This window comes from Corvus moneduloides, chromosome 8 (genome assembly GCF_009650955.1).
Source record: "Corvus moneduloides isolate bCorMon1 chromosome 8, bCorMon1.pri, whole genome shotgun sequence".
Lineage (NCBI taxonomy): Eukaryota > Metazoa > Chordata > Aves > Passeriformes > Corvidae > Corvus > Corvus moneduloides.
In genome coordinates, this window is record NC_045483.1 from 12,649,105 (window position 1) to 12,676,375 (window position 27,271).

At 43.2% G+C, this 27,271-nt stretch overlaps 1 protein-coding gene across 1 annotated transcript in view; it reads left to right on the top strand.

Moving 5' to 3' along the window:
- NT5C2 (5'-nucleotidase, cytosolic II) overlaps window positions 1–27,271 on the top strand; it is a 42,063-nt gene that overhangs the window by 8,214 nt on the left and 6,578 nt on the right. Inside the window, exons 2-9 of the mRNA XM_032116583.1 lie at window positions 2,879–2,952; window positions 19,918–20,035; window positions 21,408–21,503; window positions 22,805–22,896; window positions 23,087–23,144; window positions 24,410–24,503; window positions 25,518–25,571; window positions 26,714–26,797. Of these exons, the coding sequence (XP_031972474.1) occupies window positions 2,879–2,952; window positions 19,918–20,035; window positions 21,408–21,503; window positions 22,805–22,896; window positions 23,087–23,144; window positions 24,410–24,503; window positions 25,518–25,571; window positions 26,714–26,797 (670 nt within the window). The remainder of the gene's footprint in view (window positions 1–2,878; window positions 2,953–19,917; window positions 20,036–21,407; window positions 21,504–22,804; window positions 22,897–23,086; window positions 23,145–24,409; window positions 24,504–25,517; window positions 25,572–26,713; window positions 26,798–27,271) is intronic.

A 27,271-nucleotide genomic window follows, 5' to 3' on the forward strand; every position in this document is an offset into this window, starting at 1 on the left:
AGGATGCCTTGAAATCTGCCAGGTTGGGGTGTGATTAGACCCTGCCAGTGCAGTTTGTAGGTCACAGGCAATAAGTGCAAATTGGTGGAGAAAGAGACATCTTCACCGGCTGTTACCAAAGGGTGCTGCTATGGTAATTTTCATGTTTCAGTCGAAAGACTTACTTTGGAACAAAAATATACTTATGGGTGCTATTTGTTTTGTTGTTTAGAAAACTTTTCCAGATCTCCAGTATCAAGGGATGTTGGTTTTGGGTTCAGTTTGTAAATACTACAAAAGCAAGGGATGACAATCTGTCAGAGGTTTAGAGATCTTTCCACAGTTTTTGGTCAGTTCGGTGTCATCATCGTCTAGATACAGGCCGGCTGGACTGGAACAGGTCTCTTGGGTCACAGCTCCATTGTTTCTGCCTCTCACAGGCACTGTCTTATTACCCTGTTTATAAGTGCATTCAGCTGTGTCTTAGTATTTGGGGGTTTTGTCCTCGTTTGGGAAATTTACCAAATGTTGCAGTTCTGAAATGATCTTCTTTAAATTTCCCTTCTTACTCCTGTCCTCTTCAGACAGTCAGAAAACTGCTGCAGGGATTAAGCCTAAATACAAGAGCAGAACTGGACTCTGCAGGTTAGACAGAAAGTGTTGCTAGTGTCTCCTGGAGGTATGTTATTCCTTCTTAAAGCTCTGCTTTCTCAGAAACAAGCTGCACAAACATAAGATCAGAAATCAAATATGTGCTTGAATTAGCTAATAAATAATGTTTCCTGGCAGCAGCAGCAGAACGTAATCATATGCATTATACAAAATATCAGACTGTATTTAGTACTAAATAGCGCTTCACACTGGTCTCTTGTAAATCAGAGCTGTCTCGATGTTAGAAGACAAACACAGATTTAAACTGCAGTTTTGGATAATTTGCTCCACCTACTCAAAAGCTGGCTATTTCAGGAGAGAATTTTAGTGAGTTACGAGCCCATCTCATATTTCCAAAAGGCATTTCTTTACCAGTTTCCAGTGTCCATCCCATCACTTTGTCTTCTTTAGGTAATACATAAATCTATCAGAAAGGAGCGTCATCTACAACCTTCAAGGCCCCTTAGTGACAAGCCCCATTGTCAAAGGCAGGCACCTTGCCAGGAAACAGTGACTCCCAGAGAGAGTGTGCAAGGTTAGGGGGAAAGGATACTACTGCCAGAGAAACTGTATTCCAAGTGGATTTGTGTGGAACAACAACAATATCCAGTGACTGGTTAAATTAGCCACAGATGTGTTTTCTAGAACACTGTCCAAGAAGATATACCCTACGTTAAGGCTTGGTTCAGACATAATGATCTTCTGAAGTCAAATCAGATCCAAGCAAAATTGCATGGGTACCAGGGAAGCTTTAAAGGAATTCTGTAATGTGATTCAGACAAGTAGATGAATCAGACTGCTGGGAACTGAACAAGGAGCACGTCGGTGAGAGATGAGGTAAGAGGACTGCACAGCAGCCTGGTGTGAGCAGTTTGCTGTTAGAATCCGGGCTGTGGCGGATTGACAGGGCTGGTGGAACGGGCGCGTTATGCCGGCCACCTGCCCGGAATGTGCGTGCGGAGCGGGATCTCCCCGTGGCTCCTTCTAGCCTTTCCGAGCGTACGAGAGCTCGGCTCTGCACTTGCCGTCTCCATTGTGTCTCGCTGTCCCTGTACCGCGCCTCCGACCCAGCAGCACTGCCGATTCCGTGTCCTAGGAGGATAATCACTGTGCTGAGGGCAGTGTGCTTATTGAATGTTTGGAGAATTTTCACATGCTGAAATCAGAGTACAAGGGAAGGCTCTGGGACTTTTCTCATACGGGAGAGCTTTGTCTTGGCATCACAGCACAAGCAGTGCATGGGATTTCGGTCTGAGATGGGTGTTGAAAAGCTCGGCTTCCCTCCCACAGACAAGTTTTGACTCTCATTTTTAAAGTTCAGATAAGGCAGTCAGTGAAGAGAAGTCCTGTTGAATTGCAGATCTGCTTTATGCTTTAAAGTTCTGGGGAAACATAAGCAGCTTAGTTACTGTCGTAGTTGGAACAGGAAGCAAGAAAAGCTTTGGTTGTATTCTCTGACCTATTTCTTTACCGTGTTATTTACTGGAACTAAATTTGATATCATGTATTAATGTTGTCATCTAAAAGGGCCTGGAAGTATTCAGCCTAAATTCTCTTTGTAATCAGCATTAATGGTAAAAGTGGAATTTTCAAAATAGCAGTTGGCAAGTTTCAGAGGAGTTATAAATAAAAAGAAAAAATTTCACAATAGAAATGGCATGTATTGTGTATGAAAATTTTTCTCAGTTGCTCTTTTTCAGAGCTTTATTAAATGTTTTTAACGGTATTGGTGAAAATGTGAAAATGGATCTGTTTGGGTTTGCTTTGAATTTCCAGATATAGTTCCAAAGAGGAGTCAAGTGCTGTGAATTTATTCACAGAAATATTATTGTATTTTATTTTCCTTGTTACTTCTTAGTAATAATTTGTTTTAATCAAGCAAATTATATTGCTTTGTATCTACTGCTTCCAGTTTCATGTCCTTTGAGGTCTGAATTCTGCTTCAGGAGATTTTGCACTTCTATTCTTAGGAATTTTTGCAGGTCACATGCAAGGCCGTGTGTGTGTGTGTGCATGCATGCGTGTATGTCTTTGGACAGCATACCAATAATTAGAATAACTCTGCAAAGTCATGGCTTTGCTTCAGGAGAACTTGCAGAAAATGAGACTTGCCTCTGTTTTCAGGTATATTTGCTGATCTTGATCCATGAAAGCCAGACCTCCTGACAGTGGCAGAACGTGTTTGTTCTAAAATGTGAGTATTTTGAAAGCGCTCGTACCTGTGGTGATATTTCTTCTCTCTTTTCAGGGTCTTTGTAAACAGAAGTTTAGCCATGGAAAAGATAAAGTGCTTTGGTTTTGATATGGACTATACACTTGCTGGTGAGTATCTTAATTGTTTTGAATACTGACTTAGTTTGGAATATTGCTTCTTGCTGAGCAAAAACCAGCAAAAAGCTGATTGGGCTACTCCAGTTAACAGGTGCTTCATCTATTAGTAAATGTATCTTTCACTATTTGTTGCACTTTTATTTTAGGTATTTCCCTTAAATTTGTTATCTGCAAGCTGTATTTCGTCACAAGCCATGTTACTGTAGTACAGTTTCAAGTGATTGTAGGTGTGAAGAAAACCAAAGCTTAATAAGTCTAATTGCTTCCTTAGATTCCACCGTGTTTTGACAATGCCTCTTGTGCATGCCTGGCTTTGAGTAACAGGGTGATTTATTTTGTCCTTTGTAGCAGGCTACACCTTTGGCCCGCAGGTTCTCCTGTGTCCTGGGAGGGTCATTTTTGAATAGGTTTTCTTCTTTCCCCTTCCTGGGTTAGCCACATCAGTGACTCATTTCAAGAAGAGGTATGGCAGGGGGAGTGCCTTGTGTCAGCTGAATGAATTAATTTGGAAAGCTTTGTCCATTCTTTATGACAGATAAGCTTTGGGAGGTTGCATAAGATCTTTCGGTTTCATAAAATTATTTGCATGACTTATCCATCTTTAGATACTCAACAGGCAAGTTCCCTGAGACTTTTGATGAGAGGAAATAAAACTACCATTTTCCTTATAGTCAGACTTTCATGTTATGTATTTTAAGGAAGGAAAAGATAAAAAGCTCACTTCCACTTTCCTAGGTTGTAGTGTCACATGGGCTGTAACTGAAGATGTCATGTACAATCCTGCCTTCTTTCTCATTACCACTTCCAAGGCTATGGATAAAAAGTTCCTATCACCAGTAATATTTCAGTTTAGAGTTGTTGTGTATATGAACTGAGAAAATGTGAGGTAGAGTGTCAGGGTCACCTAATAATAGGTTAATGCAGTATGTCAGCTATGGTCATCTGGTTACTGTGTACTGAGAAGGAATGAGAGATGAGTAATGTGGCTGGGGACAGTGTGAAGGTCAGAGCTGGGGTCAGAGGCTAAGTGAAGGGCAGGAAGGTTTCCATAGGTTCATGGTTCAATTGCAAGGAGCAGTTTTGGAGATTGTGGCAGGTAATTGCAGTTTATATTTAGATCAGTTCCTTGTGTTCTTTTATCCACAAGGAAGTCATTACATATAAAAGGTTTAGTTGTTCAACACCTTATTTATACATCTGTTTAAAGTTCTTGCCACTTTTTAAGTCATGAAGTATATCGTTGTTAATCTGTGCTGGATATCACTGCAGGCACGTGCTTTCTGTTTGTGTTTCACATCTCTGACAGTCTTGTGGCAGTGCTTTTAAGGAGTGCATGAAAAACACTTGTTCAAGAATAAATGCTTAAAAAAATTTAAAAAAGAAAAGAAAAAGTTGTGGGTTTTCGCTTCAGTAACAGAAAAACAACTTCTGTGCCTTTGCAAAGGAAGTGGCAGCACTCCCAAGGACCCAGGTGATCCCAGTGGGGCTGGTGTGGAGCATGAAGTTTGTTGTTAATTTTCATCCTGACAGAAGGAGAACTTCAGCACTGTCCTCACTGTTCATTTTATTCAAATGTTGCTTGTTCCTACAAACACAGAGCAAATGTGTTGTTACCCACAAAATGATGCTTAGTGTGATGGAAGGAAAAAAATGTGGATGTTTCAAGCATCCTAAAGCAGTACCAGGGACATAAAATCCTGGTGCTTCCCAGGCTGGAAGACCACAGTGCTCCAGTTGAGCAGGCAAAGTCAGTGCATTCGGAGAAGTTGAGTGACAGGGTGTGAGGCAGAAAAAGAAATGGAATGTGGTCTGAGCAGAAAACTGGAAATCTGGACCCCTCTGGGGTAAGCTGCTGTCCAGTGACTTCTTCCATGGTAGAACAGAGATAATAGTTGCAGATCGTTTTACTAGGAGTTGTGAGAATGTAATTAGGTTGGAAAGCCTTTTGCAGATAAAAAGTGTCATGACTGGTAAGTACCATTTCCCCTTTTTCCACTCAAACTGGAAATTAACATATGAAATTACCTGTTTATTTTCTTATGTCTCAGAGTTGTCCTTTCCTCTCCATGTGGGCTTTTATTATCTGACCATTGTTTGCTATTTATAGCTTGCATACAAGCAAAAATACTTACTCACTGCAGGGGCTTTAAAGAGTGCAGTGTTAGAATATGATTACAATTATAATAAATTAATTGGAAATGATAATGAAGAAGTGGGACAAGTGAAGTATTACAGTAATATGCTGTAGTTAGTGCATTCATTAGACCCTGTTGTGTTTTCTGACTGGTGTTGTTATCCTTTACCCACTCTTTCACATGGACATGCTACTTGTCTTGATTAAAAGAAGAAAAAAAAACAATGTAAAAAGCCAGTTTATGTGTAATTTAACATCTGGAAATGGTATCTGCATACCAGATGGCGCATGCTGAGCAGAAGCCTTTTGGAGACCATTCAAAACACGTAAATAGGCCAAGGAAAAGAACAGAAGCATCTCCAGTGTCATTAGTTCCTTATCTAGTTTTCTGCATTTGTACTTTCAGGCATTGCTAAGCCACTTTTCTGTAAAGTTTTTTAAAATATCCCAAGCACAATCTTCCTATTCAACAATTGAAGGCAGGCAGAGTCATTGACCCTGCCAAAATCTCTGTGTGCCGTTGCCTTCTGTTGTGAACTGTCACATCAGAAATAGACTGATGAAGTCATACATTTGACATTTCAGAAGAATGGTTATTTTGATACACATTGAATTACCTGTCTTGTAAAGAAGTACTCCTGTCTCTTGTCTCTCTTTCTTCTTTCCAAACCAATGACCACTGGTAGCACCAAAAGTCTTCCTCAGGAGGTGGTTCAGTACCAGAGATGTCAGAATCATTTCATGTATTTTGAACTTTAGAAGCTTGAGACAGTTTTATTCTTGTACCTTACGAGTTTAAGGACACAGACTTACTTACAATAACCATCTTTTCTGTCTAGAATAATCTAATTTTGGTAGGGACCTGGCATTTCCATTTTGAAATCTGTAGTAACAGCTACCATGCACAGGCTGCAGTGATCGTGTTCTACTACCAGCATGTCTGAGAATGTCAGCTTGCCAGCTGAGAGCAGTTTTAGTATTATCATGTTACACTGCACATGAAGTACAATTTCATGTGTTATTTTTTAGAGTAGCATTTCTTAGAGTTATTAAATTAAAGAACCACTTAACTCAGAATTTAGAAGAATTCAAGGCTGTCTGATACAGCATTTCCACAGTGGTTTTGTTCACTTTCTAGTTAAAATTAGGTTAAACTTCGAATTTTTGTAAATAACTCCTGTGTTCCCTGATTGTGCTTCTCTCTTTCCTTGCATAGCATTGAGAAATACTGTTAATGTTAATGGTTGGGTTGGGCAAACAAAGTCTTTTTGTGTTGAAGAACCTGAAGCTCTTTCTTTTAGCTTTTTCTTCTGAGAAATGATGGACCTTAAATAGCTGAATTTGTAATCACTGTGATTACAGCTAGAATTGATTTTGACTGCTGGGAAAATAAAATGAAAGCAAATTGAAATAACTCTCACAGGTTTTAGATTTCTTGTTTTCCCATAAAGGATTGTTGTTGTATTCTCATGGGGTGAATAAGATCTCTTACGTGTATGGAAACTCCCAAATGTCCCTAGGTTAACGTTCTGGATACTTTAGTACTAGAGGCTCTGAAGTCTCTGATATGTGTGAAACTGGCTGGCCCCTTCCTATTCAGTCTGTTTGGGAAGCATGTTTAGTACCTAAAATAATGCTTTTTTAAGCTAGGTGTTATGGGAGGCAAGTGGAAGGAGCAGGAAGAATGCAGGGTTTGACTGTGGTTTGTGTGCTTAGTTAAGTAGTTGCTGTTTAAAGTTTGCAGCGACAAACAAGAGTCACAAAGCAAACAAGAGTCATCAGCTATTTCAGCCCTTGCTGTTAGTGGAGGTTAAGACAAGTTTTTGTGATGTTACACAGCCCTTCATTCCCTACCTCTGACCTTGCTGCCTGCCAGCCTGGGAGCGAGGCCCTGCCGGTTCCCTGCGGTGCCCTTGCTCTTTGGGAAGCCACGGCATTACAGCCGTGGCTGAATTCGCTGTCAGGGCAGAACTGAGAATTACTGAATGATTCCTGTTCAAATTAGAGAGATTGAAGGTCCTTTCGTAGTTATTTGTCGTGTGCTAAATAGTAGTTTCATTTATTATCTCAATGATTCATCACTGCTTATTCATCCAGCTGGAAGATCAACAGTCACTAACACTTCTGGTCTGCCTGCCTTTTTTTCACCAGTACTGTCAAAACTGCCCATGCTTTGGTAAAGGAAAATGTTGCATGCAATCCAAAAGATTCACAGCCTTCTCTGTTTTGTGTTTACTGCTAAGTGCAGAAAGTAAGATAAAGGTATGTCAGTGGAGGGTCTTCACTGTGACACTCACCTGAGCCTGAGGAGTCGGTGACATCCATTGGAAATGCAGCAGAGAGAGATTGGTTTCACACGGCATTTTATTTGGCTGCTTCCTACTCACTGTGAGCTACACTTAATTATTAGATCTGGATCCAAATAATGCAGGAGGCCTTGGCATTACTAGCTCTTAAATGGGACAGGCTGCACAATGAGGTGATGGATAGATGTCCCTTGACAGGAGCAGAGCTAAAGCAGTGGGGTTCCCAAACTGGCTGTAATTTCACACTGGGCCTTTGGCAGATGGAGAGGGATAATAAGAATTACAAACTCAATTGTGCTTGAAAAGATTCCTCTGTGACTACTCTTCTCTGAAAGTTACGGCCTTGTTGAAAGTTTTATCTTCTGTCTCTGAAGTAGATAAGAGGTAATATCAGTAGACAGGATGCTTTCATTTGGAATGCTTTTCCTGTGCTTAATTCATTGCTGCTTCTGTGTTCTCCAGAAATTGATAATAAAATTATCATTGGCTGCTGAAAATGGTTTCAATAAAAAAGGAGGGGAAATGAGGCTTGAAAAATACTAGGTTTATTGTGTGCAAATGTGATTAATGCAACATAATCTGATTCGAATATAGCTTGTGTCCTGGAAACATTGCCAATTTAATGCCAAGGATTGGTGCACTGCAAAGATTTTATTGCAAAATTGCTTATGCTTTCAGCTTGTAGCATTTCCCTTCTCATCACATGGGAAAGACAGCTTTAGTCTTTCCCAACTTAATCCAAAGTGCAACATGCATAAACAGGTTTTGCCCCTTCCTCAGGCAGGTGTTTGTGTCAAACCCATCCTTGCAATCTGGAAGAGGAAAATTTTTCCCACCTTCATCTTACTTTTGAAATGCTTTTCTTTACCTGTTGGCTCTGGAAAAGATACACTCAGCCAGAAGGTAGAATTGGATTGTTCCTGCATGTGATCTGGGAGAAAGGTGACTGCAGAATTGAGAACTGGTTCTTCAATCCATCTACTATTTTTACTGTAGCTGAGTCTATCAGGTTTCTGTGTTTCAGTTTGTACAACTGAGAAGTGGGACAAATGAAATTGTATGAAAGAATTTCTGGATTGCACAAATGAAAAACAAATTATAAATGTGGGAGTTTTATACATGAAAGATTGAACTGAATACTTAAAAAAACTACTGAACTTGTAATGTAAACAACTACAACGTATCTGAATGTCAGTTCAGGTGTTGTTATTGTCTGGTCATTAGTGCTTGAACTCCAATGCAAATGTTCTAATGAGGCTCTCCTGCTTAGGGTACAGGTTTGCCTTTAGTTTCATCATGATGGAAGGACTACAGGCTTTGAGGCTTTTTTGGGGAGATACTAAGCAGTTTTGCTTCTTTCCCAGTTTGCTGGATAATGCAGTTCTTTGTGTCGTACAGAAACATTGTCGTGGTTGGAGAAAGGAATCAGTAGATGTACCGGAGAAGCCTTCCAACTGTCCTAGCCAGGACTGGGAGATGCCCTGACGGTTGCACATCTGCTGTCTGCCTTTTCACATTTGCACATTGCCAGTTTGACAGGTGCAGATTTTGCAGATTTCAGAGGCTGGTTTAGCCATTGGTGTTTTAAAGCTAAGGGCAGATGGAGAAGCCAAATTGTTCCGAGTATGCATTGAGCTGGATGTCTTTTCAAATACCAGCGCAGTGGTTATTGTCCCTGCTCTCTTTGTGTTGCTGCTCTTCAGAGCCTGACCATTTAAAGCTGTGTAATGAGCAAACGAGGTCTGGAGCTGTGGGATCTCACATGCTGGTGCTGGGAATGAGGAGTGGAGAAAGCATGTGTTGCTTGCTCTGTCCCAGTAAATCACTGACTGACAAACTGCTAATCTGCTGTCTGTGGAGTCTTGAAGAATCAGAGTGATAAACAGAAGCTGCTGAAAGAACGACTCTTCACAGTGTAAGGAAAGTTTCAAAAGCTGCTATATTCTGTTTTCTTGCTCTTAAAAACATGATGATAACACCAAGCTGGGTCAGCAGGCTGTTAGTATACCGAGGCGAGTTCTCGTCTGGCAGGACGAGGAAAATAGGGAGGCATTTTTCAATCTAATCGACCCCCTTATCTAGTAATCTTAATACCACAACAGAAGTACTATTAAGTTGCAAATACCCTTGTGATGACTCAAACAGCTTACTCTGTAGGAGGAACTAAAGCTGAGAGTACAGAAGGCTTTGACTCTGAGATCACATGTGTGCCATTGCTTTGTGAATACCTTATTTTAGCATGCTACCGAAAACCTTCTCTATGTGGCTTCTTGCCAGCATGGGCACTTGTGCTGTATCTAAGCCCAGGTGCACACTATTAAACAAATGTATAGCCTTGGAGGCTTACTCTCTTCAGTGAAAATGGAGAAAAATAAGAAGCTGGATCTGTTTGGATGCTGATAAACCTAAAAAAAATGCCTTAGATATATTGTATTAATGACTACTATGCCTTTGAGTAATTTCCTTCTTACTTCTAGATGCTAGCAAATTATGTTTGAACCTGAAGCCCAAGCAACTATTTCTTCCCTGTTCATAAGTCTTCATTGAAGAACTAAGCTCATATTTTGGCACAGTAGTTTGTTTCCATGGAAATGCAGGGATATTTCCCATATGGGATTTTAATTCACAGTGGGCTGTATCTGAGAGAGGTAAATTGTGAAGGCCACTTGTTAAGCACAGAAAACATTTTCTTGTGTCAGGGAAACTGTAAAAATTTCCTGTAAAAGAAAGGTGACTCTGTAGTCATCTTTAAAATACTAATCCAGTGCAAAGGAAAGTTATACCAACTGTTAAAATAGACAAGCTGAAGTTTCCTTAAATTGCAGAGTCTGAGTTGCTTCTCTCAACATGCAAAATGTGACCTCAGTGCTGCTGTTCTTACCTCAAGCTATTCATTTTTATTCAGCAGAAGAAATCTTTCCAACACAACAGCTCTGCTCTGCCAGCCTCTGAGGCATATTCAAACAGCCCAAATCTTTGTTACATCGAAGGCAAACAAAGTGCAGCAGCAGAGAGCTAAAAATATCTGGAATTTACCAATCAGAGCACTAATAAGCCTGCTTTGGGAAGAGTTAAAGCTGATGATACTTGACAACACTTTTTTTTAATGCAAGTAGAAACACAGCACTAAAAACAACCTGAAGTGTGGACCCAGCAATTCACAGCCAGGCTGCACATCCAGTGCTGTGTCAGTTCTTGAAGCAACAACAGATCCTGTCTTTACATACCCTGTTAGCATGCAGAGCGGGAGAAAGGGAGCTGATACAGTTCCAGGTTAGAGGTTTTAGAGCCGAAAGCTGTGCTGTGCACTTGGGGATGTTTGCAGGAGCATTAGAGGTAAGGAATTTTCCACTGCTCTTAGGCTGCAGTGGGAGCGTCGCTGCTTTATGGGCTCTGCTGTGGCTGGGGACTGCAGAGCCCTGGTGCTGCTCTGTAGGGAAGTGCTGGTTTCCTCCCAGAGCCTGTGTTTGGCATCATCACAAAAGGGTGCCGTGGAGCCACTGAAGCTCACATCCAAAAGATTCAACCCTCTGGTGATTAGTGACCCTTGCCTCAGTTACTGTCAAAAACATCCGTGGGCACAAAGGCGCTGTGCAAGATCTGGCTGCTCATGCAGGGCAGAGCAGCTTGTGTGTTAAGCATACAAAAGTATTCTGGGATGCACCTGGAGGTTTCATCAAGGTATTGTTTGCTGATCACTACAAATACATAATTTTTAGTGGAATAGAAAAGGCACATTAAATATTGAAGTGTGCTTAAACACTAAGCCTAGTCTTACTGCACAGGTCACTTCTGTGTTTGAAAAGATTTCTGTGGGTAAGTGAAAATTATACTCAATATGGCAGCAGTTTTCTGTTCATTTAGACTGAAAAATTAAAAATTCAAAGAAACAAAGCATAATGTTGCTACCCATTTTGTTTAGTATTATGAAAAGTCAGTTTAAACATTGAAGTGTTGCAATTCTGCTTTCCATAATAATGTGCATTTTTATTTATGGTTTAGTGCTTCAAATCAAACCCCAGGAGTCAAGAGGACTGGAGCCTGTTCCTACTTGGTTTTCAATTCATTTTGACTGTAGACAAGCCCTTTATGGTCACAGTTCAGCCGAGTTCATAAACAAATGGCAAGTCAGAAGTTCACCGTGTTCCTAATTGAAAACATATGAGTCGTCCCATGGGTTTCATTTGGGATTTCTTGTGGTTGCAATCAGGCACGTTTACCACTTTGTCAGTTTGTTTACAGGCACTGAGCTCCCAGGTCAGCACAGCCCAAAGGTGCTCGACTCCATTGCCTGCAGGCAGGACACGTGTTTACGTGGGCAGAGACGACCCAAACCACTGCTGGACACAGCAGAGCTTTAAATAGAAGTGTTTTTCCCTTCATATCCAGTGAGGATATTGTGAAGTGAAATGCCTGCAGTGGCCATGGCAGGAGTTGAGGTAACACTTGATGTGTCTTTGGAAAGAGAGATGCAAGGCAAGGGGATCTGGAGGTCTGTGCTCATCCCCAATCCTGGGATTGCTGAGCCAGCTGAGTGTACAGAGGGTCCCACAGTACAGGTGCCTCTGCAGGGTTTCTAGTTCTCATGGGAAAGAAAATCCTCAGCTTTATTTCCAGTGCAAAGTGACAACACCCTGCCAGGCTGTGCAAGCCAAGTGTGAGTCTGGGCTCCCATCAGAGCTGAGCAGTCTGACTCCACTGTCAAAACTGAGGGTAGTTAACACCCAGGTGTGAAACTTAAACATGACATTTCAGATTCCTTCCTGGGTAAGTAATGAATTATTTTAACAGGGAGAGCAGCATAGCTTGAAAAACATTAGCGTTTCCCTTTTGTTATGTTTCAGTGGCAGTGCCTGACAATACCTGCCTGATTAGAAAAGGCCCTGTAACACAGAAGCTGAAGTCATTAGTATGCTGGAGCAGAAATTCTCCTCTTTTCCACTTGTATACAAGAAGTGGTGTTGCTCTGTAACAAGTTTTGCAGATAAGATACCCTGAAAGGAGGGTCAGTGTGTAGAGGTCAGACAGCATTCCTCACTACCTGGTGAGGATCCTGGGGATCCTCAGACCTCTGGCCCTGCAGCTGAGACAGACTTTCCTCACACTATGGCAGCATGTGAAATGCTTGCCCAACACTTACTAGTACATTTAATTGGTATTGTTATTTCAGTGGAGTTTGGCTTTTAATTAAATCCAGTGTCCTAAACACTTCCAGGACTGGTCACTGGCTGTTTCCCTCTGGATTCTCATCTGGTGTTGCAGGTCAGAAGTGATCAGAAGAGATCAGAAGTGCCAGAGGATGAGTATTTGGAGCTTGTGTGTAATAGCCAGTGGTGTGGTTGTCGTGGAGGGGTGACTGTCACAGACACAGTATAGTGGACACTAAATGCCTGGCTTTGGGGCCATGTGCAGAGGAGATAGTGACAGAATGGAGGGCTCTGGGGATAGATCTATCCTATTTTGGGATGCTAGGATCTCATTTCATAGACATTGTTGAGCCAGGAAACAGATATTTGTACTGTTAACAGGGGATAGGTTTGTAAAAGGGGATCTCACTCCTCAAGGCTTTAACTAAGCAGTTTTTGTCAGCACAACACTGATAGAAATCTATTCCTAATACATACTTGCATTACTTATTTGTGGTGCAATTCAGAGCAGCACTTTTATCCTGCTCTATAAGTGAGGTTTGTGTAATTTCAAAAATGTATTTGTACAAGCTTAATTATGCATGTTGTGCCTGAGACACATAAATCTGGATACCAGCTCTCCACCTGCCCATGTATGTCCCCAACTGCCTGATTTGCATGCCTGACTCACTGGAGAATAAGCAGCAACTGAAAAAACCTGTTTTTAGTTATTTTACTTTCATTTCTTCAAGACTTAACACAAAGTAGTTGGGCTGCATTTCCTGTGCTTCAGAGAAAAGGCGAAACCCTGTGCATTACCTGCCCACATTTTGCCTTACCTGTCTTTGTGTGACCTCTGGAGAGCCCAGAGAGCGGGTAACATTTCTGAAGATTGAGTATTTGTTAAAGCTTTTTGCAACCCTTCTGGAGGAGGTCATCACCTCTAGTTTAAGAAATACTGATCTTGTCTGGACACCTGAAAGTCAGCAGCACAGACAGTGCTCTCAGCACCTGCGTGGGGAAGGAGTCGAGACAGTGTGTGCCCAAGGGATCAGAGCAGGGATGCATCACCTGCAGGAAGCAGCTGCTCCCATGAAATGCCCTGCCAATGTGGGTTTGTTTTGGGGGGGCATTGCAAGCACCTTTCCCTGGGCTGCTTCTTGCCTTCCAGCTGGGAGGAGAGGCAGATGAGGAATTGGCAGATGGAAGGGTTGGGAGCTCCTTCAGGAGGTGGTAGGGCGTCACAAGAGAGCAACAGATGGGGAAAACCCGGAGGAAGGCATGAGTGATACTTCAGGTCATCGTTTAGTGGTCCAGGCTCTGCCTCTCTGCCTGGAGGAGCTGCTCTCCCTGCAGGTTTCTATTTTTGCAGCAACCTCCTGAGCTCATTTTTCCCTTCCTAGACGAGGGTTCTGGCGAAGGGGAGCTGCTTCCTGGAAGCTGCCTGGGTGGTATGGGAAATCAGTGTGTTGTCAGTGTTCCCAATTCAGGGCTTTTACCAGCACCAAGTCCATAGTGATTGGAAATACAGTGGCAGGCAGGACTGGCTTGCAGATGTGCAGCTTGAGACAGCAAATACATCTCACAAATGGGAGACAACTGAAGCAGTGCAAAAAGGGGTCATTATTTTAACTTCAACTCCTGCTTCTTTCCTAAGATCCATGAGTACCTTGTAAGAAGTGTTGGCAAGCCCTGGAACAAACCATCAATGAGATGCTCGCCTGCCTGAATTTGTGTGTGTAGGAGAAACAAGGGAAGATACAGGCAGCCCCTAAAGGGCTTTCTCCTCCCCACAGCTTAAGCAGAGCCATCACATGCACTTCAGCCTTTCTCAGCTATTCATTTTGAAACAAAACAGGCTTTAAACGTTTATTTTCAGAGAAGCCTTCCAGGAGGTCTGCATACTTCTGTGCGTCATTTTTGCAACATCATTCCAACCGGTTCAGCGTTGTATTTAGTGCAAATTGGATCTCAAAGATAATTCTTGATTACTCTGTGCATACCTGTAAGTTGCAAAATAACTCTGGTGTTCTCCCTGTGTGTGCTTGCCAGTGAGAGCACTGCAGCTCTGTGTGCAGGTTTGGTGCTGGTTTATCCTGCAGTGCTTTGCCCATGAAAGCCCAAGTGAAAGCATGTCCAAGTGTACATTTAAATGCACACATGCACCACAGACTGACCTGGTGTGCGAGGCTCTCATTGGGAGCACCTTCAAGGTGTAGGGCAAAATTCTCTTCTCAGGTTCCCAGAGTAGCTCCTGACTCAGTCTCCCAAGTTTCCTGTGTTGACACTAGCAGGCATTTTATGGTGAGAAAGTAAGTGAGTGTCCTGAAAGGAGTAATTTGTCACTGACTGAGGAATGGACCATAATGGCAAAGCCCCAAAAAGAGCACGAGACCTTTTCTTGAACTCGTTGCTCTGCATCCGATAGAAACACGAAGGGTTTGTGTCACTTGGGCAATGTGCTTCTAGCCTCTTCTTCCTAATTATCCCTGAGCTGATGATCTGAGACTGCTTTGTGGCTATGAGGACAGAATTTTGCCTACAGGATGCACGATTACCAGCTGTGCCTCTTCTATAAATCAGTTGTAAGTGTATTTGGAATAACTGCCAGGCCAGCTTCTGAGCTTACCAGAGGACAGAGCTCCAGCAGACACAGTCGCACATGGCACAGACCTGTTGCAGTTTTAAAATCAGTCTGATTTTTTTCTTTAACAGGGGAGCCCAGTGTAACTCCGTCAAGCCTGGAGTGACACTCTGAATCTGCATCTGCCTCATGTGAGTTAAAATCCTGGCAGCAGCATTTTGCATAAGCTGGAGCCTCTGTAGAGAGCTTTTTTTTTTTTCCTTTTCTTTTTTTTTTTTCCTTTTCAGGAAGGCTATAAAATTGTATGTGTCTTGGCAGCAAAGGTAAACACAACCACACAAATGCATGAGAATTGCATACCTTACTGCAAAACCCCTGCTCATTCCAGACCAGCTTCCCTCCTAGCACGTCCTGTGTCAGTCAGGGACGCCCGCACTCATCACAGACCTGAAGGCTTGCAGTGTTCACTCCGGGGTACCGCTTTTTACCTTTTAATGGTGTATTGTTAAGCCAAGTGATGGTATTAAGGGGAAGCTGGAATGCTGTCAACTGGCTTCTGTTTTTTTAAAACCTTTCGTTGTTTTCTTTCCACCCTGGTTGCATAATCCATGAGCACTGGGTGCTGATTGCCCTGTGCTGCTGAAGCATTTGCCTGTGTTGGAACAGGACTATTAAAATAACAATTCCTCTGGAGCTGGGGACTTGGCTTGGTGGCAGAGACATGGCCGTCAAGCAGTAAGAAAAACAAATCAGATGAAGTTGTAGCATGTACTTTGGTTTTACTGTCATCCCATGTGTGTTGGGCAAGGATGGTGTGAAAATGTGTTTGTGGTTCTGCCTCCTCCCCTGTCACAGAGTTGGGGATGCAGGAAGACTGGGCCCTTCTCAACTGGGTGAAAGAGCTGGGCAGGGGAGACACTGCAGGGCAAATAGCTGAATTCATGACGTTGCCATGGCACACAAATTATCTCCATCAGAGATACCAGGATTCAGCAACCAGGTCTGAGGGAGGGGATATTCCAGCAAAGTTTAAAACATGTTTTCATCATGCAGCTGCAGAAAAAAGTATTGATCTGTCCTTTCTACTCTGTTTCCTCATGGCTGCCTGAAGTAAACAAGACATGAGAGAGAACAACAAGCCCTGAGTACAATAATGAAATTTTTCCATCTAGTAACACCTGTAACTGGGGCATCTTCCCCAGATGTGCTGCCAGAGTTGCAGTGATGTCAGCCTGTCCATACTGGATCTGAGGAGGTGGATGGTTTGTTTGCCCAGAGGAAGCTCCTGTTACTTGAACAGGCTTACAAGAAATGTCAGGGGGTTGTGGCTTGTTCGGTTGATGCAGCCAGTGCTGTGGTGTAGGGTGTTGTCAAGGTGAGCTCAGGGAGCTCTCAGTTTCTTCCCAGCTGTGTGTCTAATTAAAGGAAAGTTTATCTGGAGCAGTAAATATGCTGGTAACTAGAGAACATTTATTGTCCCTTTCACAAGTCCAGTTTCCTGTGTCTCTGTTTAGTTCATGTGTCAAGGAGAACGCTCTCATTTTCCAGATATTGTGGAGTAGTAGAAAGATAGAGATGGGATCTGAGGCATAGATGAGCTAAGAGTTTAGTTTTATTCAAAGAGACATCAAGGAAGCAAAATCTAGGGTTTGAGAGATACGTGGAATAACTGTCCCCCCGAAAGAAACATTTAGATTAATCCTAATTAATCAAATATACTGCCTCAGCAGAGATTTGGGATGATGAAGGCTGAGGTTGATACCTCTTCTTCAGCCTTTTTCCTAATGGTGTTTCAGCTTGTTTCCTTAGAGAGTTGAAAGGAGGTCTGTGGTGCTTTTTCTAAGACAGAGAGGCAAATACAGAAAGAAATCGAGTGAGGGCATTTTGTGAGCAGCTGACCCCATGTCCCATGCAGCTGTTCTCTGGTGGAGTGTTAACAAGATACACAGATTGCTCATCAGAAAGCCCTCCAGTTTCCCTGGAAAGGCTCTGCTGGAGCTGTTGATGAAGCACTTCTGCTTGTCCAGAGGAGATGCCAGTGTGCTCCTTGAGGTTCCTTGTGTCTGGACAGCATCACCGTGGTTGGTGAGTTCAGAAAGAGCAGGGTTTCCTTGGAGAAATGTTTTATTTGGAAGTGATGTTTTATGGATTAAGTTGGTAATGTGGTCAAATCCCCAGGAGGCAAAGAAGGAGGAGTACAGCAGCTTCATGGACAGAGGGGGGGATTGGAGTCTGCTTCACATAACAGGGAGCTTTTTCACATTTTGAGAATATGTGCAGGGGTACTTATAAGCATTTTCCCTGGGAAGTGCCTTTACTGTCGTGCATCAGAGGAATTCCGTGTTCCAGGTGATGCTCTGATGTCACTCTCACAATTTTGTTCATCACCTAACTGCCTATTGCTCCCTCCAACTCTAGCTCACTCCCCAGAATTGCCTTGTCAGTCACTGCTTTCTTCATTACTGTACTTTTTGATTGCTTATTCTTATCTATATCTCAGTCAATCCTTCCTTTCCTAAAGGACAGAAAAGACTACGTGCATTGAATGTTGTATCATGCTGTTGATGTTTGCCATTGGTATAATATTGCTTGAAGATTTTGATAACTGCTTTTTTGATTTTAGTTATCTGTTTAAGACCATTACAGGTTTGCTTTTTACATTCTTAATGTTGTTAGTTTAATGGGGAAAATTAACTCTTGGGATTCTGGTGCTTTTTAGATTCTTAAGAGATATGGGAGCCCTCTGTCATGGGTACTGTGATCTCAGTGTTCTGACAATCTTGTTTCATCTAAAGTCCTTGCCTTTTTTTTTTTAGGGTTTTTTTGTTTGGTTTTTTTTTTTTTTGCTTTCTCCTCTCAGATTGAACTTCTTTATCCCACAGTGAATATACATGCTGGTGATTACCTGGGCAGTATAGACAATGTGTATTAATATATATTGTGAGGCCCACAGATGTGTTAGATTTTTCTTAGGAAAAGCAGTCTGTCTTCTAATGAGTTTACTGCATAACTTGCACATTTTCAGCTAAATTTGAAATATTCAAGTGTTTGAGGCAGTTGGACCCATTGAACCCATGGTAACCCTCATTGCAGTCAATTTATTGTCTTTATTTATGTTAGGACCAGTTTAAGAGAGCAACATTATGGTATCCCACTCTTAAGGGGAAGGGAGCACCCAAGATTTGTAGGTTCTTGTGGTCAAAAGGAATGACAAAAGCCAGAGCGTCCACAAAAGCTTATAAAGTTTTATTAATAAATTACACTTGGCAGGAAAATTGGTATGTTAGTCCCTGACCTTCTACTACAAGCACACAGCAGTGGGGTTTGAGTAAAAGGGTAGGGTAAAAGGGAGGAGAGAAAGAGATGAATTAAAAAGGGGGAGAGAGAGAGAGAAAGGAAGAAAGTGAGAAAAAGAGATCACCAGTCCTGGCAGCAGCACTGATCCAGCTGATGGGATGTCCTGGGGCACACGCACGCCTGGGCTTTGTGAGGGTATCTTTTTATAGATACGTTTTCCCCACCTTGAAAACAGGGTTCTTGCTTTCTATGGAAATCAGTTGCCATGTGTACTTCATTCTTCCAGACCTTTCTGAAAATGGGTTGGAGGGTCTTGGGTGGTCTTGATCTCCCCCTACAGTCCATGCTCACTTCTCGACCTCCTTCCTGCACTCGAGCTGTGCTGTGCTTATCTCCAGGAGCCAGAACAAGGATGTTTGTCCCAGAAAAGTGCTGCCCTTACCTCCACATAGCCCCCTTCTCCAGCCACATCCAGTTCTTTCTCACAACATGTTATTACCAACAATCCCTGGTTGTTAGTACCAACAGTCCTTGGTCAGTTTCATGACTATCCAGCTGTCTCAGTGTTTGAGACATGCACATTAGCCCCTTATCTTCTGGGCTTCTGCAGACATGCAGCGAGCGTAAACACACTGCCAGAGAAACCCTGTGATTTCCATCTGTCCTGATTGCCTTTTAGAGGGAATTTAATGATCTGATTAAACAGTAACATTTTCAGTACGTGGGAAGGTCATTCGCAGGAAGAAGAGAGGCCGCATGATAGGAATGGCTTAGTTGAACAAGTCTGTTTCTTTTGCATGGAGCGAAGGGAAGGTGTGTGTCCCAGGTGAGCAGCTCCTCTGACATGTGAGAGCAGTGAGCTTGCTTTAAAAAGCCACATTTTGGTGCACAAGGGTAGTAATGAACAGATTTTTACAGTACCATATGGTGTTATTAACAAACAAATCATATGTTAACTTGACGGCTCTACCTTCAAGCTAACGTAGTCTGCAGCAAACATTAATTCCCCTGAGATGAAATCTGGAGCAATACTAAGCTTTGGGATTGTATCCAGAGCAGTAACAGTAGCACAGAAGTGATGAATTTCAGCCTTTCCAACCTCAAATACATGTGTTCCCACAATTTATTGGTTTCTTTATCAGCTTTGCAAAAACACAGCAAACCAAAACCCAATTGGAGCAGGTGGAACAGGGAGTGTTCATGCATCTGCCCAACAGGACTGCAGGGAGAGGAGCTGCTGTTTGAAATATGTTTTCCATGATGCAGAGAGCTATGATAAACTGATGGGATATTTCATCTGGTGCACTCTGCTGCTGAAATTCAAACTGCAGCTCTGCTTTGCTGCAGCCCTGGGGCAGGAGCTAATTCCACCACGCTCTGGGCTGGGGGATGAGGGAATGGTATGTGGAGGAGGGAGGAGGGAGAACGGGTACATTACTTTTAATTGCCTTCTTGTTTAACCCCATAGCTGTCTTCAAATTTTCTAACTGAAATCTCATCTTGGTACAGTGTATAAATCCCCTGAATACGAATCTCTTGGATTTGACCTGACCGTAGAAAGATTAGTTTCCATTGGATACCCTCATGAGCTGCTCAATTTTGTGTATGATCCTGCATTCCCTACCAGGTAAATGACTAACAGATACTGACCCCACCTGCTCGAGGCCTCAAATACTTGTTCTGTGGAGTTCACAGGTGACACGTGAGGCCAGGTTTTCAGTTGTGGATGTGAAGCCTGTGGCTGGCCACAGATCATGGGGAAGGGAGAAGACTAATCCAGTATGTGGGGGGCCTTTGCACACATAAATCCTTGCCAGCAAAGAGGGAGCATCCAAGAAAAGAACCCTGCTGAAAACATGGTCCAGAAATAGCTTTTCAAAGCAAAGACAGCAGAGACACAATTGGATTGGGAATGAAATCAGAATCAGGGGGAGAAGGAGACATTACTGTCCAAGAGGCTACTGGGATGTCTCAGAATTCTTTTCTGTAATGATTTTAATTAGTAATGTCCTGGTGCGTAAGACATCCTGAAAATCAAGCTGACAGTTAACAAGAATAAAAGTGGGACCAATCCAGTTCACCTGTCTAGATGAATCAAATGTCAAAAGCATTTGATTTAGTAACTTTTTGATTTCATAACTTTGTGCTAAGTTAATGGTGCAAAATTACTAAATTCCTACATTTTATCTTTTGGTAGGAGAGGTAAAAAGGGCACTGTTTGTGTTGAACAAAGCTTTTGATCTAACTCTGCACCTTTAATTTCTTTCCAGTTGTGCCTTTGCTGGATTTTGCTTCTTTGACTCCTTTGGAGTTTCTTTACAAAAGATTGGACCAGAGGGTCTGTTGGTTTGTTCCAGTTTCAGCCTGGCAGCCTCCTTCCTTCCCTCCTCTCGGTGTGTTTTAAACCGAGAGTTCCTGCTGGCTGTGCCCTTGCCTGTAACAAGGCATAGCCCTTCACAAACCCGTGATGAGAGCTCTGTTAAATCCACCAGCTTCATCTCAGGGAGGGGACAGAAGAGATGTCTCTGTGGGAGGGCTGCGTTCTCCAGATGCAAGCTGCTAGATAACTGAGTTTTGCCAGAGTCAGAACTGGGAATGTCCCAAGCATTTTGTGCCATGGTTACGTGCCCCATCTGGCTTTGTCTGTGACAGAGCCATGAAAAAGAGGAGAGAAATTCCTTTATCACACCTTACTGTTCCCTGCAGCCCGACAGAGGTGTCAGGTGTGTGACCCTGTGGAGGAGGCCCACAGCTCCCCTGGGAGGCGCACAGCTGAGCCTCTCGGGTTAAACGCTCTGGGAGCAGTGGGGAGCAGGTCAGGTGTCTCTCCCACCTGGTGATGCTGGGCTCTGATTGCTCACCTGCCAATCATAACAGCAGCTCCTTCAGATGCCCCATGCCAAGTGAGCAAAGCTGTTCTAGAGCTGTTCTAGCTGCTGTTAAAATGGTCACCCCTTGATGCACTTGCCTCTTCATATCCTAAATTGCTTTCTTAACAGAGGCCTGGTGTTTGACACCCACTATGGAAATCTGCTGAAAGTTGATGCCTATGGGAACCTCCTAGTGTGTGCACATGGCTTCAATTTCCTCAGAGGGTGAGTGCAGACTCTTGGCTGTTCTTTTTGACTTAATACATTCTATTCTGTCAATGATCCTCAGGGCACCCATTGTATAAGGAGTCTCAGGGACTCTATGAACAGCAGATGCTGTTTTGATGGTTCTGCAGCTCCAGGATTAAATGGGGATGCAATGAGGGTCTCAGGTACAGCAACAGCCCAGATGTTTACAAGGGAAAGGGCTGTGCCACCACAGGCACATCTGTAGTGTGCTGGGCGTAGAAGAACGTGTGCTATGGGGAGGAGTTGATGGGATCATCCAGGGGCTGTTCACCTGCCCTGGCACAGTTTAATGTCAGCAGCTTGTCAGTCAAGACAAAGCCATTGCATGAGGACCTGTGCCCCATGAGGCTGTCAGCTCTACAGCCATTGCTCAGAAAGTCTGAGCTGGCTTGGGGTAGGAACAAGCTTGCTCTATCCCTTTGTGTTTCTGACCTTTGAGGGTGTCAGAACAGAGCATTGCATGCCATCTCCTGCAGCCTTCCCTGGCTGCTTGTGTTTCTTGTCCCAGAGAAGGTGCTTTAGGAAGCAGAGAGGACTGCAGTGCCATGTGCCTGATGTGTCCCAGCAAATCCCACCTCCCACATTCCTGCTGCAGGGGCATATGAATGGAAGGCAAGGCAAGCTCAGGGCCCCCAGGGTGACAAAGTCATTGCAGGCCTCTAAGTCCTTGCATCAGGGCTCCAAAATTTAGAAAAAAGCCCTTGTATATGCACTGAAGTTCCTCTTTGAGCCTAAAGTTATCTTTAGAAGCTGCAGAAATTAAGGAGACCAGAATAATGATGTGAGTTCAGTCAGTGCCACCCTGCTGATGAATTGCAGAGGGCCCTGAGCGAGCCTCCTGCAGCAGAGCCCTGCACACCCCTGGCTGAAAGCTGCTGGGGGAGTGGAGAGCAGCACATGGAAAGTGGGGGAGAGTTTAAGATGAGCAAACAATGAAAGTGCAGATGATTTAAAGCATCCTCCTAGCCAGCAGCATGGGGCTTAAGGTCGAGCTGTGGACTCTGGACCACTCTGTGTCCCTGTGTGGGCTCTGCTCAGTTTGCTGACTCAGCGATGAGGGCTTTGTCCTGGTTCTGCTGGAGTCAGAGTGTCCCAGGGAATACCCCTGGATGCACTTTTGCTCTTGTGCCAGCAGTGCATGTGGGGAAGCTGGGTGTTGATTAAAGCACAGCAGACTTTGGTTAGTAGACCCCACTACAACTCTGTTTTGCAGGTCAACACTTTTTATCTTTGTTATGTTTTGTGGTTTCACTCTTGTCCACTTTATTTATTCTCAGGCCTGAAACACGGGAGCAATATCCAAATAAATTTATCCAGAGAGATGACACAGATAGGTTTTACATTTTGAACACATTATTCAATCTACCAGGTGAGTCTAATGTGAGCCAACACAGTCCTCTTTCTGTGCCCTTTAAGCCAGTAAAGCTTTGCTGATGTCGTACTCTGCTTTTCTGCTTGGGTTTTTTTACATGAACTTTCTTCCTTTGGGCACAAGGCCCAGAGTTAGGTGGCTGTATGATGTTGTCCTTGTGTTATAATCTCCCTCTCTTTCCTTGCAGAGACCTACCTGCTGGCTTGCCTGGTGGATTTCTTTACTAACTGTGACCGGTACACGAGGTTTGTATTCCCTCCGCTTTGAGGTGTTGATGGAACAGTAAGATTGTTATTATATTATACAGGAGCAATACAGCACAGATGGAGCTGCTCTTAATATCAGTGGAGGCCCCCCTCAAGTGGTTTTGGTGGGGGAAGGCTCAGGCCTCCTGTAATTTAGTGGTGATGAGTTGATCTGTGTGTACAGTGGAGGCTGGCTATGAAGGTTTCCTTCACAGAGTACGTAAGTACCAACATACTGACTGACACTGGTATTTGGGGCAGCTTCTAGGACTGCTGACTTTTTACAGCATGGTCACAGGCACCACTCAGTTCATTTTGAACCTGTGTCCATTGGAGCCATGTCTGAACTGGTAACTGAAAGGCTGAATTTCCTCAGATGGTTACCACAAGTGCTTCATGTTGTAATAAAGAACATTGCACACTTAGAGGTGAAGTGCTCAGTGTGGTGTAAGAGGCTGTTTGTGCAGCATGAGTACTTACCTTGCTGTCAAAAACGTATAAGCATAAAACAAGCTGTGATTTGAACTGGCAGATGTGAATGCTGCTGTGCTGCTTATCACCTCATGTGATGGGTCGTCTTTGCATATGTGTGAGTAGAAGGCAAAGGTTTAATGGGATTTCACCTGGGAGTGGAGGGACTCTTTATGCAGGCAGTCCATCAGGTGAAGTACCTTTTCTCAGGAGAGGCATGATGATTGCTGTCATAATAAATACAGGTCTGTGTAATCTTTCTTGATTTCTTCTGATGCAAGCTGTCATGGCTGTGTCAAAGATACCTCCAGAGTATATTTTAATTTCTAATGTTAACTCTAAGTGTGCAACATAGAAGCAGTTCCTCCTCTCAGCAGCATTACATTTAGTTGATTTCCATGACACTCCCTTCTCTAGTGCTGGAAAGAGGGAGAAAGGACACCACTCTGTTTATTCCCTCAGTACTATTCATCTTCTGTAAAATGCTGCAAACTGCATTTTTGCAGTTTTCTGCAGACTTTTTACCTTCTTGTAATACTGTGGGTGAGAAGTAAGAGTTACAGTTGCAGAAAGCTGTGGTACTGCTGTGGAGGCACAGACATTCCTGGGTAGCACGCAGCTCCTGTTAAACTCCGGTTACTTCTTTCAAGTCTGAGCTTCAGTAAAGTAGTAGATAAGAAACCATGATGGCAGGATGAAAACACAAGCTCCAAACAGCATTTTGAACTTGCTCCTTAGTGTGTTTCTTACCTGCTGTGACTGTATGCTAAAATCTCTCTTCTGTCTCTTCACAGCTGTGAAACGGGGTTTAAGGATGGAGACCTCTTCATGTCCTTCAGGAGTATGTTCCAGGATGTCAGAGATGCTGTTGACTGGGTTCATTACAAGGTGACTGCAAGAACTCCTTGGGACATGTATGGTTGTAACTGGGTGAGAGGGGCTGGTTTGTAACTCCTGAGTTCAGATGTTCTCTGCCTCCTCTGGGCAAGGGCCCTGCTTTGCCGCCTAGTGAGCAAATCATAGATTGCAGTTGTTTGGGAGTAAGTCAAGATTTAAACTGCCCTCTTAGTATGGGAACATATCTGGCTTGGCTTCCTATTCCTTTTTCTTGTGCCCAGATTCCATTTTTGTACTGTAATTCATGGGTTTTAGAGCGTGATGCCATGAGGGTATTTGCACTTCAAGTCCACAACTTGAACATTGTCCTAATTATTAAAGCAGTATTCTACTGCAAATTGTTTTCATTGGCACTATCCTATGTCATTAAAAAGTACCTGCATTAAAGAGAGAAATACATCAGCTGTTCTCTAATTAGAGAGCAGCATTTCATCTTCTGCACACTCTTGTGAACAAATTCAGAATATAATTTTGTGAGCATTAACATATGGTTAAAGACCTGATTTTCTTGTTCTCCCTCATTCAAGCAGTCTGTTGGGTGGGATGGAGAACCATCACAGGAGAACTCTGCTCACAGTTGTACTTGTGGTGGTCTATTTACCCATGCAGAAGTCAGGAATCTATTTTTCTTTCCTTATGCAGTGTTGTGTGATACATGTTGGAGTTGGCCTTTGACTAAAGCATTATGGTCAGTGTTGGAGACAGGTCATTAACTGTCTTGTTTGGTATGGCAAATCTATTTTTTGTTTGTTTCTATTGTATTCCCTTCTGAAAGGGTTAAAATGCTGTTGAAGTGGATTATTTACCATGGTGAGGGAATCGATGGATCACAGAGTTTGTGATGGTCCCTGCTACTCAAAGCCTCTCATCTCTAGAGTCACTGGTTCAGATTCGCCCTGGTTTGTACTTTCACAGCATTTTAAAGTGTGAAAGTTGGCATTACTTTGTTGTCTCTTACATCATAAGTTTCCATGACCTCACTGGGTTCTGTTGTTTCTATTTCAGGGATCGCTTAAGGAAAAGACCCTTGAGAATCTGGAGAAGTATGTGGTGAAAGATGTAAGTGTGAAGTTACTTTCCTTGTGCTATGTGACATTCAGTACTGACTAAGCAGGCAAGAAATAAACATGCCGATTTGTTTCACTAAATCACAAAACAGATAAGGCTGTGATTGCTATTGTAATAACCAAAGACGAAGTGGAAAGTTCAGACACAGCCTTTATTCTGAGCCAGTGACCTACGTGATTTCATATTGATGTGCACAGTTTTTTACATAAAATATAAAAGCCAGAGGAAATGTTATCCAGGTGAACACACTGGCAAAGCTCATGCTGTTTCTTTCAGTGGTGAAAGCAACTGTGTTCGCTGCCCATGTTTTTCTGCCCAAGCAATCCTCTCTTTAAAATGCAACAGTTGAGCGTCTTTTTAGCCACAGGTATTCTTCTGCCACCCAACAGAAAAGCTACGCTTAGCCATGAGGGACTGAGGGAAAGATCCTGAAAGACTCACCAATGTCTAGTCTCTTGATAAACCCAAAATGTGTGTTCAGCACATCTAATTGAGCAAGCTCCAGTGGTTCCCTTACTCCTGCCACCTCTGCAGTGTGCAAGGCCCCTCTGGACCACTTTTGGAATAAGTATTTTTTTAGTTTAGATTTGCTCTGTGATAGATTATCACTTTAAAGCAGTAAACCTTGTTTCTAGTTACATGCCTACAGAATTCTTAGGTAACTGTTCAGTGAGGTAATCAGCTATTTTGGCAGTGGACTGAGATTTCAGATTCAATAAAAATAGCCCCAGGAATAAATTCTCCCTAATTTGAGGTTGGAATTATAATGCGTTCCAACTTGTGGCTCATGAGCTCAGATTTCACCTGCCTCTGGGCCCATTTCGGGAACGGACTTGGAGCTGGAGCAGATCGGTGGGAGCAGCACAGGGTGCCTGGCACTGTGGTTGGCAAAGGCACCGCAGCCCTGCTGAGCCCTTCCCCCTCGCCTTCCTCCCCTGGGCTGTGCTCTGGAGGGGTTCCCTGGATGGACCAGCAGCTTTCCTGGCTCTGGCCAGTGCACAACACGTGAGTTTGCTTGCTCGATGGTTTGATTTGCTTTTTTTTTTTTTTGTCTGGTGGGGTCATAGTTGAGTGTTTTTCCCATGATGAATGTCTGTAACTTTTGTGTGTGACTTGTTCCCCTTGGCTTCCAGGGGAAGCTGCCACTGCTGCTCAGCCGCATGAATGAAGTGGGGAAGGTGTTTCTCGTCACGAACAGTGACTATAAATACACAGATGTAAGTGCTGCTTGAATTGTTGGGAATCATGGAGTAAGCATAAGCCAGCCATTTGGATGGGTTTTGATGGGACATGTTCTGGTGGAGAATCGTGTGTTTTCTAACCTACGTGTAGGATGGGTTAGTGGTGGATGCAGATTAAGTCTTGAGTCACCTTTTGTAATCCTGGTTCTGGCACTGAGCTAGGTCTGGGTAAGTCCCTCTGTGCCTCACTCAGTTCCTCAGCAATTAAAGGGCTGAAAGGGAAAGTGATATTCAGTTTTGGATTTTAGCATCCTTTAAAATGCAGACTTTCCCTTTCAAGTGAGATAGTCTGAGTACAGACAGGTCACCAAACCAAGGTCCTGGAGAGGTCTGAGACCCAGAAAGGGCTGTCTGCTAAGCTGAGAAATAAACACAGTTACTTCCATCTCCAGGTGAATGTCAGGATGTTGCAATACTGCTGATCTAAAGATTTATATACCATTTTAAAGC